Raw genomic sequence first — 14233 nt, 5'->3', positions numbered from 1 at the left:
TCCGTGAGTTCAAGCCCCGCGTTGGGCTCTGTGCTAACAGCTCAGAGCCTGGAGCCTGCTTCAGATTCTGTGTCTCCCCCTCTCTCTGCCCCTCCCTTGCTCATGCTCTGTCTCTCTCTGTCTCAAAAGTAAATAAAAACATTAAAAAAATTTTTTAATAATAAAATCTTAAATAAATAAATAAAACAAATCTTTGACATAAGATAGGTCATCACGTTTCATTACTAAAGTCAGTCAATTGTAACATCAAGTTTGTACTCAGCCCACAAAGAGATCTGACCAATTAAGTTTTTATAAAGAACTCAGATGTATCCAGAAAACAAATAATTTCTAAGGCTACTAAAATTCCAATTCTATACTGTCTTATATTCTCTTTCATAAAAGAATAATTGAGACTAGGAAGGCTACATGAACCAAAGTCAGGAAATAGGAAGTGGTCTGAATCATCTACAATTTCTAAAACAGACCTACAGGATGATTTTGCATTTTATCCAAACTAATGCATGCCTAATTCAGCAGTAGTGAGAAAAATATTACCACTTCTAACAAAGTGATAGTAATTAAGAGTTGTATCCCAAAAATTAGATCTTGAGAAATATGCAGGTAACCTAACTAGCTTTCTATACTCCAAGACTTCTTGATGCAGGCAGCTCTGGGCTTTGAGTCTGAACAGCAAGTGCATATCAAACAAAAAGTAAATACAAAAGTAAAACTTCAGCCAATCTGAACTTCACTGCACCTGGAGTACAGTAACCTTTTTCTCATTTATGACCATCGTGGTAATTTCTCAAATCAAAATCAACGTCTATACAGGAAAAGGAAAAAGGGAAATATTCATAAAGAAATGTGAAACTAGAGCGTTGGTCTAAAAACACTAAGCAGCTTTGGAGTTTCCTCACCACGACAGAAATCTGGAACCTACTTCAGAAACAGAAGAGACATGATTTCCTTTTACACATATGCTACAACACCTACTGATTAATATCCATATATCTCCTGTTACTTATGTAGATATACTACATGAACATTTCATATATACACAGAACTAGTAATAGAACAGTCTTAACTTCATTCTGACATTCAGCCACACCAATACACTGCAAGACATTTATCCAGAGATAATATTTGTCACCAACATTTACATTTCCAACTACAACTCAACAGTATCTATCCTCTGTACATAACACTAAAGCAGTGAACATTTTTTCTAAAGTAATAGTGAGGAACATGGCAATACTAAGCATCCATGAGGCTTAAGAGAATTAACATTCACTGTATACAAATGCTAAGCAGTGTTAGGCACTTTAAATATGTTTACCACTTAATCTACACAACCACCCTATTAAAGGTTAATCTTAATTTACAAATGAGGAAGTTGAAATTCAGGAATTTTAGAGAGTGAGTTAGTGAGCTAAAATTCAAAATTCAGGAGCGCCTGGGTGGCTCAGTCGGTTGAGCATCCGACTTCAGCTCTCATCATGATCTCGCAGTTCATGAGTTCGAGCCCCGCGTCGGGCTCTGTGCTGACAGCGCAGAACCTGGAGCCTGTTTCAGATTCTGTGTCTCCCTCTCTCTCTCTGGCCCTCCCCCATTCATGCTCTGTCTCTCTCTGTCTCAAAAATAAATAAACGTTTAAAAAAAATTTTTTAATAAAATTCAAAATTCAGAATACCCATTCTCTTTCCGCATGCCCTCAAAAAAGTGTATTAAAAAAACAAACAATATAAAATGTACTACATTGGGGGGAGAGGTACTATTTCAGAAAGCAAGAGGATACATTACCACTAGTAGTTAAATAATACAAGAAAATACTGAACAAAGGGCTTAGGACCAACCCCTGGTACCTGGTGGATTTAATAAAGAATGTTGATTCCATAAAAAAGAAAAAAAAAAAGAAACCTGAACAATACCTTACTCAAAGCAAAAATTAGATGGATTCTGCTGAATGGTAATAAGTGGTAAATATGAAAAATAAAGTTAAACTTTCGAGTTAAGTTCAAAAGATTTAACAGAGAATACCAAAAAGGTTTAAGTAAAAAAGGAGTATTTACAAAGATTTATAATTAATAGAAAGAAATATTTTTGAACAGTAAACACACTGTTCTAAAAACTTTCTGTGTATTAACACTTAATTCTCACGATTAGTACAATTATCATCCCCATTTTGCAAATGGGGAAACTGCAACAGAAATGTTAAGTAATTTAGTCAAGGTTACACAGTTAAATTGGGAGGTGGGGGAAAGCAGAAATTGGGATCTTAACCAGAGCCAACTGTCTCCAAAACCAAGCTCCTCCCTTAACTGTTATGCTAAACTGCATGAACAAACAAAAGCTCAAGAGAACATATCTAGCAATATAAACAATACGGTCAAGTGGTATATGTAGAACTATTTTGATTTTTAAAATCCAAACTGCACAAATTTTCATTAGCGAATTGCAAATTAAAACAATGAGGTCCCACTACACACCTATCTAAATGGCCACAATCCAAACAAAAATCAGAGTGCTAAGAGGGATTTGGAGCAACAGGAACTCTCATTCACTACCACTGGGAAAACAAAATAGTACAGCTGCTTTGGAAGACCGTTTGACAGTTTCTTACAAAACTAAACATACTCCTAACACATGATCTGGCATTCACGTTCCTTGGCATTTCCCAAATGAACTAAAAACTTATGTCCACACAAAAGCCTGCACACAAATATCTGTAGCAGCTTTATTATTCATAACTGCTGCAACCTAGAGGCAACCAAGATGTCCTTCAATAGATGAATGGGTAAATAAACTGTGGTACATCCAGACAATAGAATATTACTCAACGTTTAAAAGCAGTGAGTTAGCAAGCCATCAAAAGACATGGAAGAATTAAATGCATATTCTTTTTTTTTTAAATGTTTTTGCTTTTTAGATTTTATTTTTAAGTAATCTCTACACCCAATGTGGGGCTCAAACCCACAACCCCAAGATCAAGAGTCACACGCTCCACTGACTGAGCCAGACAGGCACTCCTTAAAAATGGATATTCCTAAGTGAAAGAAGCCAAACTGAAAAGGCTACCTCCTGTATAATTCCAACTATATGACATTCCAGAAAAGGCAAAACCACAGACAGTCAAAAGATCACAAAGTGGCAGGGGGTAGGAGAGAGGGATGGGTGAACAGGCAGAGCACAGAGGATTTTTATGAAAGTGAAACTGTTTGGTATCACATATCCATTTGTCAGAACCCAGAGAATGTACAACACCAAAAGTGAGCACTAACATCAACTAGAGACTTGCGTGATAATGATGTGTTAATGCAGGTTCACGGATTGTAACAAACAGTGAAGGAAGGTTGTGTGTGCACAGGGGCAGGAGGTATATAGGAACACTGTACTCTTCTGCTCAATTTTTACTATGAACCTAAAGCTATTCTTAAAAAATCTGTTTAAGAAAAGAATGAGGGGCGCCTGGGTGGTGCAGTTGGTTAACATCCGACTCTGGATCTTGGCTCAAGTCATGATCTTCAAGCCCCACATGGGGATCTGTGCTGATGGTGTGGAGCCTGCTTGGGATTCTCTCTCTCCTTCCTTGTGTCCTTCCCTCACTTGTGCGCTCGCACTCTCAAAAATAAATAAACTTAAAAAAAGAAAGAAAAAAAACCAAAGAAGGTGTTTATTTTAGCAGTTAGTATGTAAGACAGCATACATTTAACACTCATTAGCATATATACATAAATTTAAAATATTCATTAATATTTTGTACTAGGCATTCTGAGGAGGGGATATAAACAAGAGGACAGGTTCCTTCCCTTAAGGAGTTTTAAATATAGTTAAATGGACATCGTATATTCACAAAAAGCTAAATAAAATGGAATTTAAATAGTTCAAGACAAAAAACACACCACAAACAATAAGTTGCCAAATTACTAAAATAGACATTAAGAGGACAATATGTGCTTAGGGGTTCAGTGGATCACTTCAGGCTAAAAGAATCAGGAAGTTAAGATCTGCTCCAGGTCTTGAAAAATGGCTAAAATATGTTTGGAGGGAATTGGTGCATTCCAAGAAAGAGCAAAACTACTGAGTTAGGAAAGAAAATTAAATGAACCAGTTCACAAAACTAAATAGGGAGATAAGACCAGAGAGACTGGTAGAGGCCAAATCATGGAAGTCAAAGAATGCCAAACTAAGGAACTGGCCTAGACACTGAGAAATCTTAACTCTTAAACACTAAAATGGATCAAATACTTACCTAACGTGTTATACTGACAGCTCTTAACATAATGAAAAGTGTATTTATAAACATTTCATATCAGATACAGATACACTTAAGACATATACTAGTAGACACAGTCAAAAATTCACCACCTTTGCCACCCAACTGAAATATACACACAAGTCCTGCTTCCATCCTTCAATTTCCCATCTACACTAATAGGCTACCTGTAACCCTATAACCTGAACCCATTCAGAAGACATGCTACTCTGTCACCCAAGAACACTCTTCTTCCCCTGATACAAAGATGTCTTTCCTCTGGGGTATGAAAGAAGTGGCTCCTTGCCCCTTAAAGAGGGGTCATGTTAGGACCATGGTCACTGCTGGCACCTCTTCCTTATTCTATTTATAGGACTGTCACCCTCTATTAATCATCAAAAGCAAACCTACCCATAAAGTAAACCTACATAGCAAACCTCTATGTAAAGTCTACACATATTCCAGGTAAGACAAAAAATGCAGCATTCCCTCCCCAATCACCTGAACAGATGACATACACAAGACTCTATACAACCTCTGGTAATTATTTTTAATAACTGCAATTCTCATAAATGAAAACATTTCAAATTTTGTCATTGTTCAAATTGTTTCATTGTTACTTTGAAACCTTTTCTGTAATCCTTGTTTGCCATAAACTCTTCTACATATTTTAAATTACATATTCAATCCCATACTTTTCTAATTAACAAATGCCCCAACTTATCCCAGCTAAGTTATCCCCAATCAGTGCTGTACCTTTAAACTTGTATTACGTCTCTAAGCCCCTCCCCTTTAGTAATCTACCACTAGAGTGACTATTTTCTTCCCTTTCATGAGACACATTCATATATGTCCAATTTCCCCAAGTACTTATAACAAACTCTGACATACACTGTTTTTCTCAAACATAGCCTCCAAATATAAAAACACCCTATTAAATTCCTTTCTAACAAAAACATTTTAAAACTTCTGTTAATACTACTTTTTATAAAAAAAAATCCAAATACATATCCTATGATAGCAATTAGTCAAAGCTTAAAATCATGAAAGTCAGCATTAGATAATGTTTAAAGAGACAAGCATATACTAAAAAAACAGAATCAGGGATACATGATTTTTCATTTTAATTATTCTTTATACCTTTTTGTGTTTGACATATTTTACATGAGAAGAAAGATATCCAATTACTAGTGAGTATCTCCCTCTCTACATAGTGACAAGTTGTTACCTCCATATTGCAGTTACTGTGAATTGCTACATCTGGGACACCCCTCCTGTCCTTTACCTAAGCCAAGAAAAGAAAAATTACAAGCCTACAATCCAAACTTTCTCTTAGACATATCTTAGATAGGATCCGGGTTTATATTCTGTAGCTGTATACAATCCATTTCTTTCACATCTCTCACATCCACAGAAGTTAAATCTCTTATTTTATCTTTCTATCCCCACACTGCCATTAACTCTTACGTGCCTTACTACACAGTAAACTAGAATAATGACCTGTCCATATTTGCGCATGTTACAAGTGAATTGATATACCACATAACTCATTTCGTTCGCTAAATGCACACAGTCATATACATTATATCTGTATGCAGAAGTCTAACTCACTCATACACTAACTTTTCAATCTCAATTTATAACATCTAAATTAAGCCACACATCACTTCACCGCAAATGAAATGTCATCTCAGCCAAACATAACTAACTTGGCCAGGGCAATTCCAAACAACTCCACTCCAGTCCACTGAGCGTTCACCTAATAATGCATGGAGTCTCGTCCCTGGAACAACGTTTACATCACCCAGAACAGTTCTCCTCCACTGGTGAGATCCAGACATACCTCCAAATCCCAACTTTCGGCCTGCTGTGGTAAAACAAGTAGAGAGGACCTTAAGTTTCACCTCATTACGAAGCCAAAGGAATCTGTATTTCATACACCACAGGTCCTGAGCTTCTCATCACTGGGGAACAGAAGTTGGAAGCCCCGAACTAGGGAACAAGGTCTAGTCTTCCACGGCGTCCGTCCTAAAGTCTTCGACGGAACCGTTCAGGCAGCTGGCCCGCCTACTTGCCTCCCCACCCCCACTCCAGGCGCACCCCACCCCCACCCCCGGTGAGAAGCCCGCCGTACATCCCTGCACCTGCGGATCCTACGAACAGTCGAGTATTCACTTCTCTCTACCAGAGGGGAGGGCTTACATGCTGGCTCCGACGCTCGCCTCTGGCCACCAGGCTCTCACGTCGGGCCCAACCCTGCGACCCGCTGGCTCTCTGATCTGGCAGAAGGCATCACCGACACCTTCTCCAGGACCGACCGGGCGTCTGGCCTTCTCAGGTGCAGAGCTCCGAGGCCTCCTCACGTCTCCCAGAGGACCAACCTACACAGGACGCTCAAGGCCCGAAGGCAACTCCCACCACTCCCCGACTCGCCAGTCTTTTCTTCCCAGCTGTAGCCGCTGAAAAAGCCAAGTCCTACGGTCCTCCTCCATCAGCTTCCGGGCCTCGGGTCACAGCCAGGCCTGAGCCCCCCAGCCCTGCCCAGCGCTACACCATTCCCGTCACGCCGCTTCCCCTCCTCCCAAGGCCGAGCCCCGGGGCTGGGCGGCTTCCTTCTCCGGCATCCCGCGGGCCCCGCTCCTCCCGCGGCGGGACCGGCCCCCGCCCGGCGTGCCGCACACTCACCGCTGAGCGCTGAGGCCTGCAGAGTGGCCCCCGAGGTGCCGTCGATGACTTTGATGGTCCCGCGACTGGTGACGGCCAGGATGGCGTTGAGCGCCGGGTGGTAGGAGAGGCTGTGCAGCCCTTCGGCGTCGCAGCGCATGCAGCCGTCCCGCAGCACCAGCCACTCCGAGACCCCGGCCGCTCCCGCCCCCGCCGCCGAGGAGCAGCCCGAGCCCGAGGCCGCCGCAGCCGCAGCCGCCATCTTCCGGCCTGCGCTCAGCACAATCACACTGGGAAGCGGCTCAGTGACAGTCCCGGGAGGTGCAGCACCACCGCCAGTCACCATCCGGGGCCAGGGGGCAAGCGGAGCGCGTTAGCCGGAAGTGAAGTCAGGCGCCGGCACGCACGCGGGACGTCGGCCGCGCGCCCGGAGGGACCAAGCTCAGAGGGAGGTTGGCGGGGGAGGGGGACAGCGAACGAAAGAGGCGGGACCCGGAGAGGGGGCGGGCGGCGAGCGGCTGGAGCATGCGCGGGAGGGCTCGCGCTTGCCACGCGCCCTGGGTCCCGCCAGCTTCGCGTCCGCAATGTCCCAGTTTTTTTTTTCCCTGAGTGTGGGGAGTGGCCGATGCCTGAGCCCCGCCCCGCTCCCTTGCTCCTGGCGGTGGGGGTTGGGCTCCCTGTGTTTCCGCTAGGCGGGGACCCCGGCCCGTGGGACTTGTGTGAGACGCGCCGAGGCCCTTTGCGGCGTTTCCAGCTGCATCTGGACGGTTCCCTGCAGGAGTGGTGCAGCTGTTTGGCGGTGGCCGTAAGGAGACCCAGGGTTTGAGCCACGGCTCTAGTCTACAAGTAAGCAGTCTGAAAAACCTCTGGTCTGGACGGGGAGAAACCAAACGACCTTTGGACCCGATGTCTATTGCACGCCGCCATTCCCAGATCTTTTTGTTGAACAGAAGTGCCACCTAAGAGTTCTGTGCTGGAAGCATATAAATTAGTGTCTTATCCCGATCCCAAACAAGTCAAGTTACGTGAAGTGTTAATAGGTCTGTGGGGGTGTTGTGAGACCAGAAAAGACTATAGTCAAGTAAATTTATTAAGCATACCCACTAGCAATGCATTTTTAATCTTTTTATTTAAAAATAATTATTAGATTCACAGTTGCAAATACAGTACAGACCTCTGTGGTCTGCTTCCCCAAAACCTATCCATAACCCTTATCTGTCAAAAAAAAAAAAAAAAAAATTGGACAAACTCAAATTGAGGGACTCCTGTAAAATACCTGACCAATACTCCTCAAAGGTAGGGCAGGTCCAATTTACTCAGTTTCCCCCAACAGTTACATGTTACATAAGTTTAGTACACTGTCAAAAGCAGGGACTTGACATTTATATGTTGTGTATATAATTCTATCACACATTTTATCACGTGTAGATTCCTGCACCACAATGAGGATAGAGAACTTATGTTCTGTGTGTCTTGGGATCATTCAGTTGTCTTGGAAAGCCTAAATTCTTAAAACCTAAAGTGCTGTTGTGAGAATTAAGAATCATGTAAAATAGCATCGTGTAGAATAGCATCTGACATATAGTAGGTAATCAATAAAAGTTATGAAGGTTGTCTTCCCACATTCCTGCACACTTCATTAAGGAATCTTCATAAACTATCCTAACTATATCTTAAACCTATTTATTTGTATGCAAAGTTTTGGTGGTTTATTTTGTTTGTTTTGAGAGAGAATATGCACAGAGGGGGCTGGAGACCTAGAAGCAGGGAGAGAGAACCCCAAACAGGCTCTGTGCTGTCAGTGCAGAGCCCATTTGGGGGGGTCAATCCCACAAACCATGAAATCATGACCTGAAGGGAAATCAAGAGCCAGGCACTTAACCAACTGAGCCTCCCCAGTGTCCCCAAAATTGTACTCATATAATCTATTCATTCCATTGTGGAATGGCAAATATGCCATTTCTTTAAATGTACATTCATTTTTTAGAGAGAGAGTATGATCAGGGAAGGGGCAGAGAGAGGGGGACAGAGGATCCAAAGTGGGCTCTGTGCTAACAGTAGCAAGCCTGATGCGGGGCTGGAACTCACAAACCGTGAGATCATGACCTGAGCCCAAGTCAGACACTCAACAGACTGAGCCACCCAGGTGGCAAATATGCCATTTTAATCTATTGTTGGGAGACAATATATAATAAAGTGAAAAAATACCCCCAAGTATTAAAGTCTAAATGAATACCTGATTTTGAGTCACTGTGGCCTCATTTATCAGCTCTATCTATGAACCTGGGCAAGTCAATTATACATTCTGAGAAATTTCCACGAGTGTCAATTGGCAATGATAAAATTATTTGCCCTACTTAGGTTTGTTACAAGACTTGTAAATTGTAAAACTTATGAAAGTACTTGTAAACTGTAAAAATGGAAACAAAGGAGTTCAGTGGCTTGATCCAGGTCTCATAACTTAGGAGGAGGGAATAACAGCAAGCTAGACTTTGAACTCAGGCAGTTTGACTCCAGAACCCAGACTCCTGCTCAGAACTTCAGTGTCTTGAGGTAAATACAGTAATGCAAACAATCAAATCTAAATGTAACTGGAGTGTCATTATAAAAGTGTTTTGTTATCTCAGGACACAAGCAGAAACTAAAAACTGCCATTTCAAAGTTGTTTTCTCCTTGGGCGCCTGGGTGGCTCAGTTGGCTAAGTGTCTGATTTTGGCTCAGGTCATGATCCCCCAGTCCAGTCCGTGAGTTGGAGCCCCACATCAGCTCTGTGCTGACAGCTCAGAGCCTGGATCCTGCTTTGGATTGTGTCTCCCTTGTTCTCTGCCCCTCCCCCACTCACACTCTGTCTCTGTTTCTCTCGAAAATAAATAAACAATAAAATAAAAATAGAATAAATAAAAACAAAGTTATTTTCTGTCAAGATTCATTTGGGCCACACTTTTCCATTAATCTGAAAGGGTACCTGAATAGGCCTTGAATACAAATCAAGCTCCTCATCTTATTAATAGGGAAAACAAACAACCTGAACACTAAATTTAAACTTGGTGTACTTCAGTGTTGTACTATAATGAAAAAATTGAGACACAGCTGTTATCTGTTAGCCTGTGTTACATTTTTTTGATTAGGAAAAAAATCATTCTTTTCTCTCTAAGAATTTAGACTGCTTTTACCTATAAACCAGAATTTTCCAAAGCTATTTACCCAGAAGATGTTGTAAAATAAAACACTTCCATAATCAAAGAAATTTAGGAACCAAGTCCCCCTATATTTCTCCTCTTGGAAGATTTATAATACACATTAGCATACCAAAAGCTCTGAGACCTCCTATGATCAACAATCCTATTTAACCTTCTTTAACCGGCATTTCACAAACTCCTATCAACAGAATCCTGCAAAACAAGTGTTTCACGAGCACTCTTCAGTGTAACTTATTGCTTGTTTTTGTGAATATGTACTTTTGTTTGAGCGCTTGCTGAGGTCTCAAAGACTGCAGTCAAGTGTTTCAGGACCCAGCTTAAGGTTCCTTAAATTGAAGTGATCATAAAAATGAAACTGGCCAAGACTGGATGAAGTTTAGCATCAACTGTGTTGATTTTGTTCTGCAGGTGGAGTTAAGAACCAAGACTTTTTCTTTTTTTTTTTTTTTAAGTAGGCTCCACACCCAAAGTGGAGCTTGAACTCACTACCTTGAGGTCTAGAGTTGCATGCCTTATCAACTGAGCCAGCCACGCACTCCAAAAACAAATACTTCTAACTTTGAAAATACACTGATTTTCAAGGCTAGTCTATTTTGAAGTGATGGACTTTTGAGGGCCTCCAGCCAAGCCATTTTGGGCACAGGTGGTGATTGCCTAAAGAAAGTAGAAATTCCCTGGGGCACCTGCGTGGCTCAGTCAGTTGAGCATTTGACTTTAGCTCAGATCATAATCTCATGGTTCCTGGTTCAAGCCCCACATTGGGCTCTCTGCTGTCAGCATGCAGCCGCTTTGGATCCTCTGTCCGTCCCCCACTCCCGCCTTCTCTGCATCTCCCCAGATCATGCACTCTCTCTCTCTCAAAAATAAATAAAGATTAAAAAAAAAGAAGAAGAAAGTAGAAATTCCCAATGACAATCACTTTGGAAAGAGGAATTTGCTGGAATCAGAAATGTGGACTCAGAAAGGGAGCCTAACACAGAAAAAGCATTTGACCAAACACAACATCCATTCAAAGAAAAAAAAACAAAAAGCAACGTGGGAATGCAAGCTGGTGCAGCCACTCTGGAAAACAGTATAGAGGTTCCTCAAAAAACTAAAAATAGAACCACCCTACCACCCAGCAATTGCACTACTAGGCATTTATCCACGGGATACAGGTGTGCTGTTTCGAAGGGACACATGCACCCCATGTTTATAGCAGCACTATTAACAATAGCCAAAATATGGAAAGAACCCAAATGTCCATCGATGGATGAATGGATAAAGAAGATGTGGTATATATATACAATGGAGTATTACTCGGCAATCAAAAAGGAAATCTTACCATTTGCAGCTACATGGATGGAACTGGAGGGTACTGTGCTAAGTGAAATTAGTCAGTTAAAGACAAAAATCATATGACTTCACTTATATGAGGACTTTAAGAGACGAAACAGATGACCATAAGGGAAGGGAAAAAAATCATATAAAAACAGGGAGGGGGACAAAACAGAAGGGACTCATAAATATGGAGAACAAACAAGAGGGTTACTGGAGGGGTTGTGGGAGGGGGGATGGGCTAAATGGGTAAGGGACACTAAGGAATCTACTCCTGAAATCATTGTTGCACTATATGCTAACTAATTTGGATGTAAATTTTAAAAAATAAAAAATTTTTAATTTTTTTTTAAAGTGTATTTATTTTTGAGACAGAGAGAGACAGAGTATGAACGGGGGAGGGACAGAGAGAGAGGGAGACACAGAATCGGAAGCAGGCTCCAGGCTCCGAGCCGTCAGCCCAGAGCCCGACGCGGGGCTTGAACTCACAGACCGCGAGATCGTGACCTGAGCTGAAGTCGGACGCTTAACCGACTGAGCCACCCAGGCACCCCAAAAATAAAATTTAAAAAAAGAAAACAACAACAACTCTCAGCCAACCAAAGATAGAGGGAAATTTCCTCAACTTGGTAAAAAGTATCTATAAAAACAAAAACAAAAACCTGCTAACAGCATACTTAACAGTAAAAGACTGAATCTTTTCCCTCTAAAATCAGGCAGAAATCAAGGACACCTACTCTCACTACTCCTTTTCAACACAGTACTGGAAGTTCTGGAACTTAATGGAAGTCATTGCAACAAGGAAAGAAAAAGAAATAAGCGTAGAAAGAGAGCACTTTCTCAGACTCACCCCTCTTTCCCTTATGCAGCCACTGGTGGTGGGGGCCAGTCTTTAGGAAACCGGTAGAAGCTAAGATCGCAAAGGGCCAGTGGCCCAGGACTGCAGGTGATGATTGGCAGAATGAGCAGGGGCTCTGGCTGGATAGAAGCCTGTGCCTGCAGCTACACAGGAGCAGAGACAGAGGCAAAACTGATTCTAGAGCTGACAAAGCAAACGCTCTCCCTAAAGATTCCCTGGTAAATAGGGGAACTCTGAATGGGTGGTTGAGGTTGTGCCATGGGAGCTAGAATTTGAGCACATTTATAACACACTCCAGTAAAACCTGGAACCGATACACACACGCACACACACATACACACGCGCGCACACACACACACACACACACACACACACAATTGAGCCATATACAAACGTTGCATAAAACAAATGCCTGATGTAATAAAGGAAACAAAATTTAAAGGGAAAGAAAGTTGGACCACAATAAAAGAATCTCTAAGATAAAAAAAATAAATTATCAGCCTAATGCCCAAATTAACTTCCCTACAGAAGTTTATAGACAGATTTGTTTTATCCCAAAATAGAAAATGATCAAGTTCTAATGATTTCTAATGGAAAGGCGGATCTCCTATAAATTACTTCTATCTGGCCTGATATTGACAGCCAGTATGTGTATCATTAAAATTCACTCTCAGGACAAAACAACGAGATGCAACTTCACATTCATTAGGATGGCCACTATGAAAAGGAAAAAAATAAAAACCAGAAAATAAGTATTGATAAGGACATGAAGAAATTGGAACCTTTTAATGAGGTGTCTTAATGTAAGGTGTAGTATCTGGTTTCTGCAGCAGCTACCTGGACAAGCTGGGCTGCACAACCAACAAGTACAGGGAAGTTAATGTACCATGTGGCAAACTTTGACCACTGAGGCATAGGAGATGGAAAGGAGTTGCTTGATAATTTCTCTCCTTTTTTTTTTATTTTAAAAAAAAAATTTTTTTTTCAACGTTTATTTATTTTTGGGACAGAGAGAGACAGAGTATGAACGGGGGAGGGGCAGAGAGAGAGGGAGACACAGAATCGGAAACAGGCTCCAGGCTATGAGCCATCAGCCCAGAGCCTGACGCGGGGCTGGAACTCACAGACCGCGAGATCGTGACCTGGCTGAAGTCAGACGCTCAACCGACTGCGCTACCCAGGTGCCCCGATAATTTCTCTCCTTGATAGACTGTTTGAAAACACTCTAGTTCCAAAGAGCCTGTTAGAAATATATCCTATGTGAATGAGCAGTCATCCATGTTTCATTGTGAAACTGGCCAGACTGCTAATACAACAGCTTGTATTTGCTTTCTCTTCTTCCCTGCCTCACATTCCTTTTCCCCTAACTCTTGCTGCCCTAAGATTGTACCATCACACATTCGAAAGGAAGGGAGGGAGGGAGACAGGGGAGGAAGGAAGGAAGGAAGGAAGGGAGGGAGGGAGGGAGGAAGGAAGGAAGGAAGGAAGGAAGGAAGGAAGGAAGGAAGGAACGAAGGAACGAAGGAAAAGAAAGGAAAAAGAAAATTGGAACCATTGTACACTCTTGTAGAAATGTGAAATGGTACAGCCACTGTGCAAAACAATATGGAGGATCCTCAAAAGGTTAAAATAGAATCATCATATAATCCAGCAATTCTTATGTATTTGTACACCCATGTTCATAGCAGTGTTATTCAATAAAGTATGGTGGGAACCCAAGTGTCCATCAGTGGTGGATGAATGGATAAATAATAATGGAATATTATTCAGCCTTAAAAAGAAAGGAATGACTTATGGTAAAATATGGATGAACCCTGAGGACATTATGCTAAGTGAAATAAGCCAGTCACAAAAAGACAAATACTGTATACGATTCGATTTACATGAGGTATTTAGAGTGGACAAACTTGTAAAAACAGAAAGTAGAATTCATAGGGAGAGAAAACCAGAGGCTGGGGA

General features: G+C 41.8%; 1 protein-coding gene across 15 annotated transcripts in view; it reads right to left on the bottom strand.

The window, feature by feature from the left end:
* The window catches only part of BIRC6 (baculoviral IAP repeat containing 6), a 224586-nt gene extending 217229 nt beyond the window's left edge, over positions 1 to 7357 (bottom strand). For 11 of the 15 annotated variants that reach the window (XM_086700323.1, XM_086700325.1, XM_086700331.1 and 8 more), the window contains exon 1: positions 6920 to 7354. In XM_086700323.1, coding sequence (XP_086556449.1) covers positions 6920 to 7244 — 325 coding nt within the window. In that variant the 5' untranslated portion in view covers positions 7245 to 7354. Of the gene's footprint in view, positions 1 to 6919 lie in introns of all 15 variants that reach the window. The other 4 variants (XM_086700326.1, XM_086700335.1, XM_086700336.1 and 1 more) reach the window with 2 other exon arrangements.
* Positions 7358 to 14233: the final 6876 nt, after the last annotated feature.

The sequence above is a fragment of the Puma concolor genome, chromosome A3 (genome assembly GCF_028749965.1).
Source record: "Puma concolor isolate L17-30 chromosome A3, mPumCon1.1.hap2, whole genome shotgun sequence".
Taxonomy (NCBI): Eukaryota; Metazoa; Chordata; class Mammalia; order Carnivora; family Felidae; genus Puma; species Puma concolor.
This window is presented reverse-complemented; position numbering and strand designations above follow the sequence as displayed.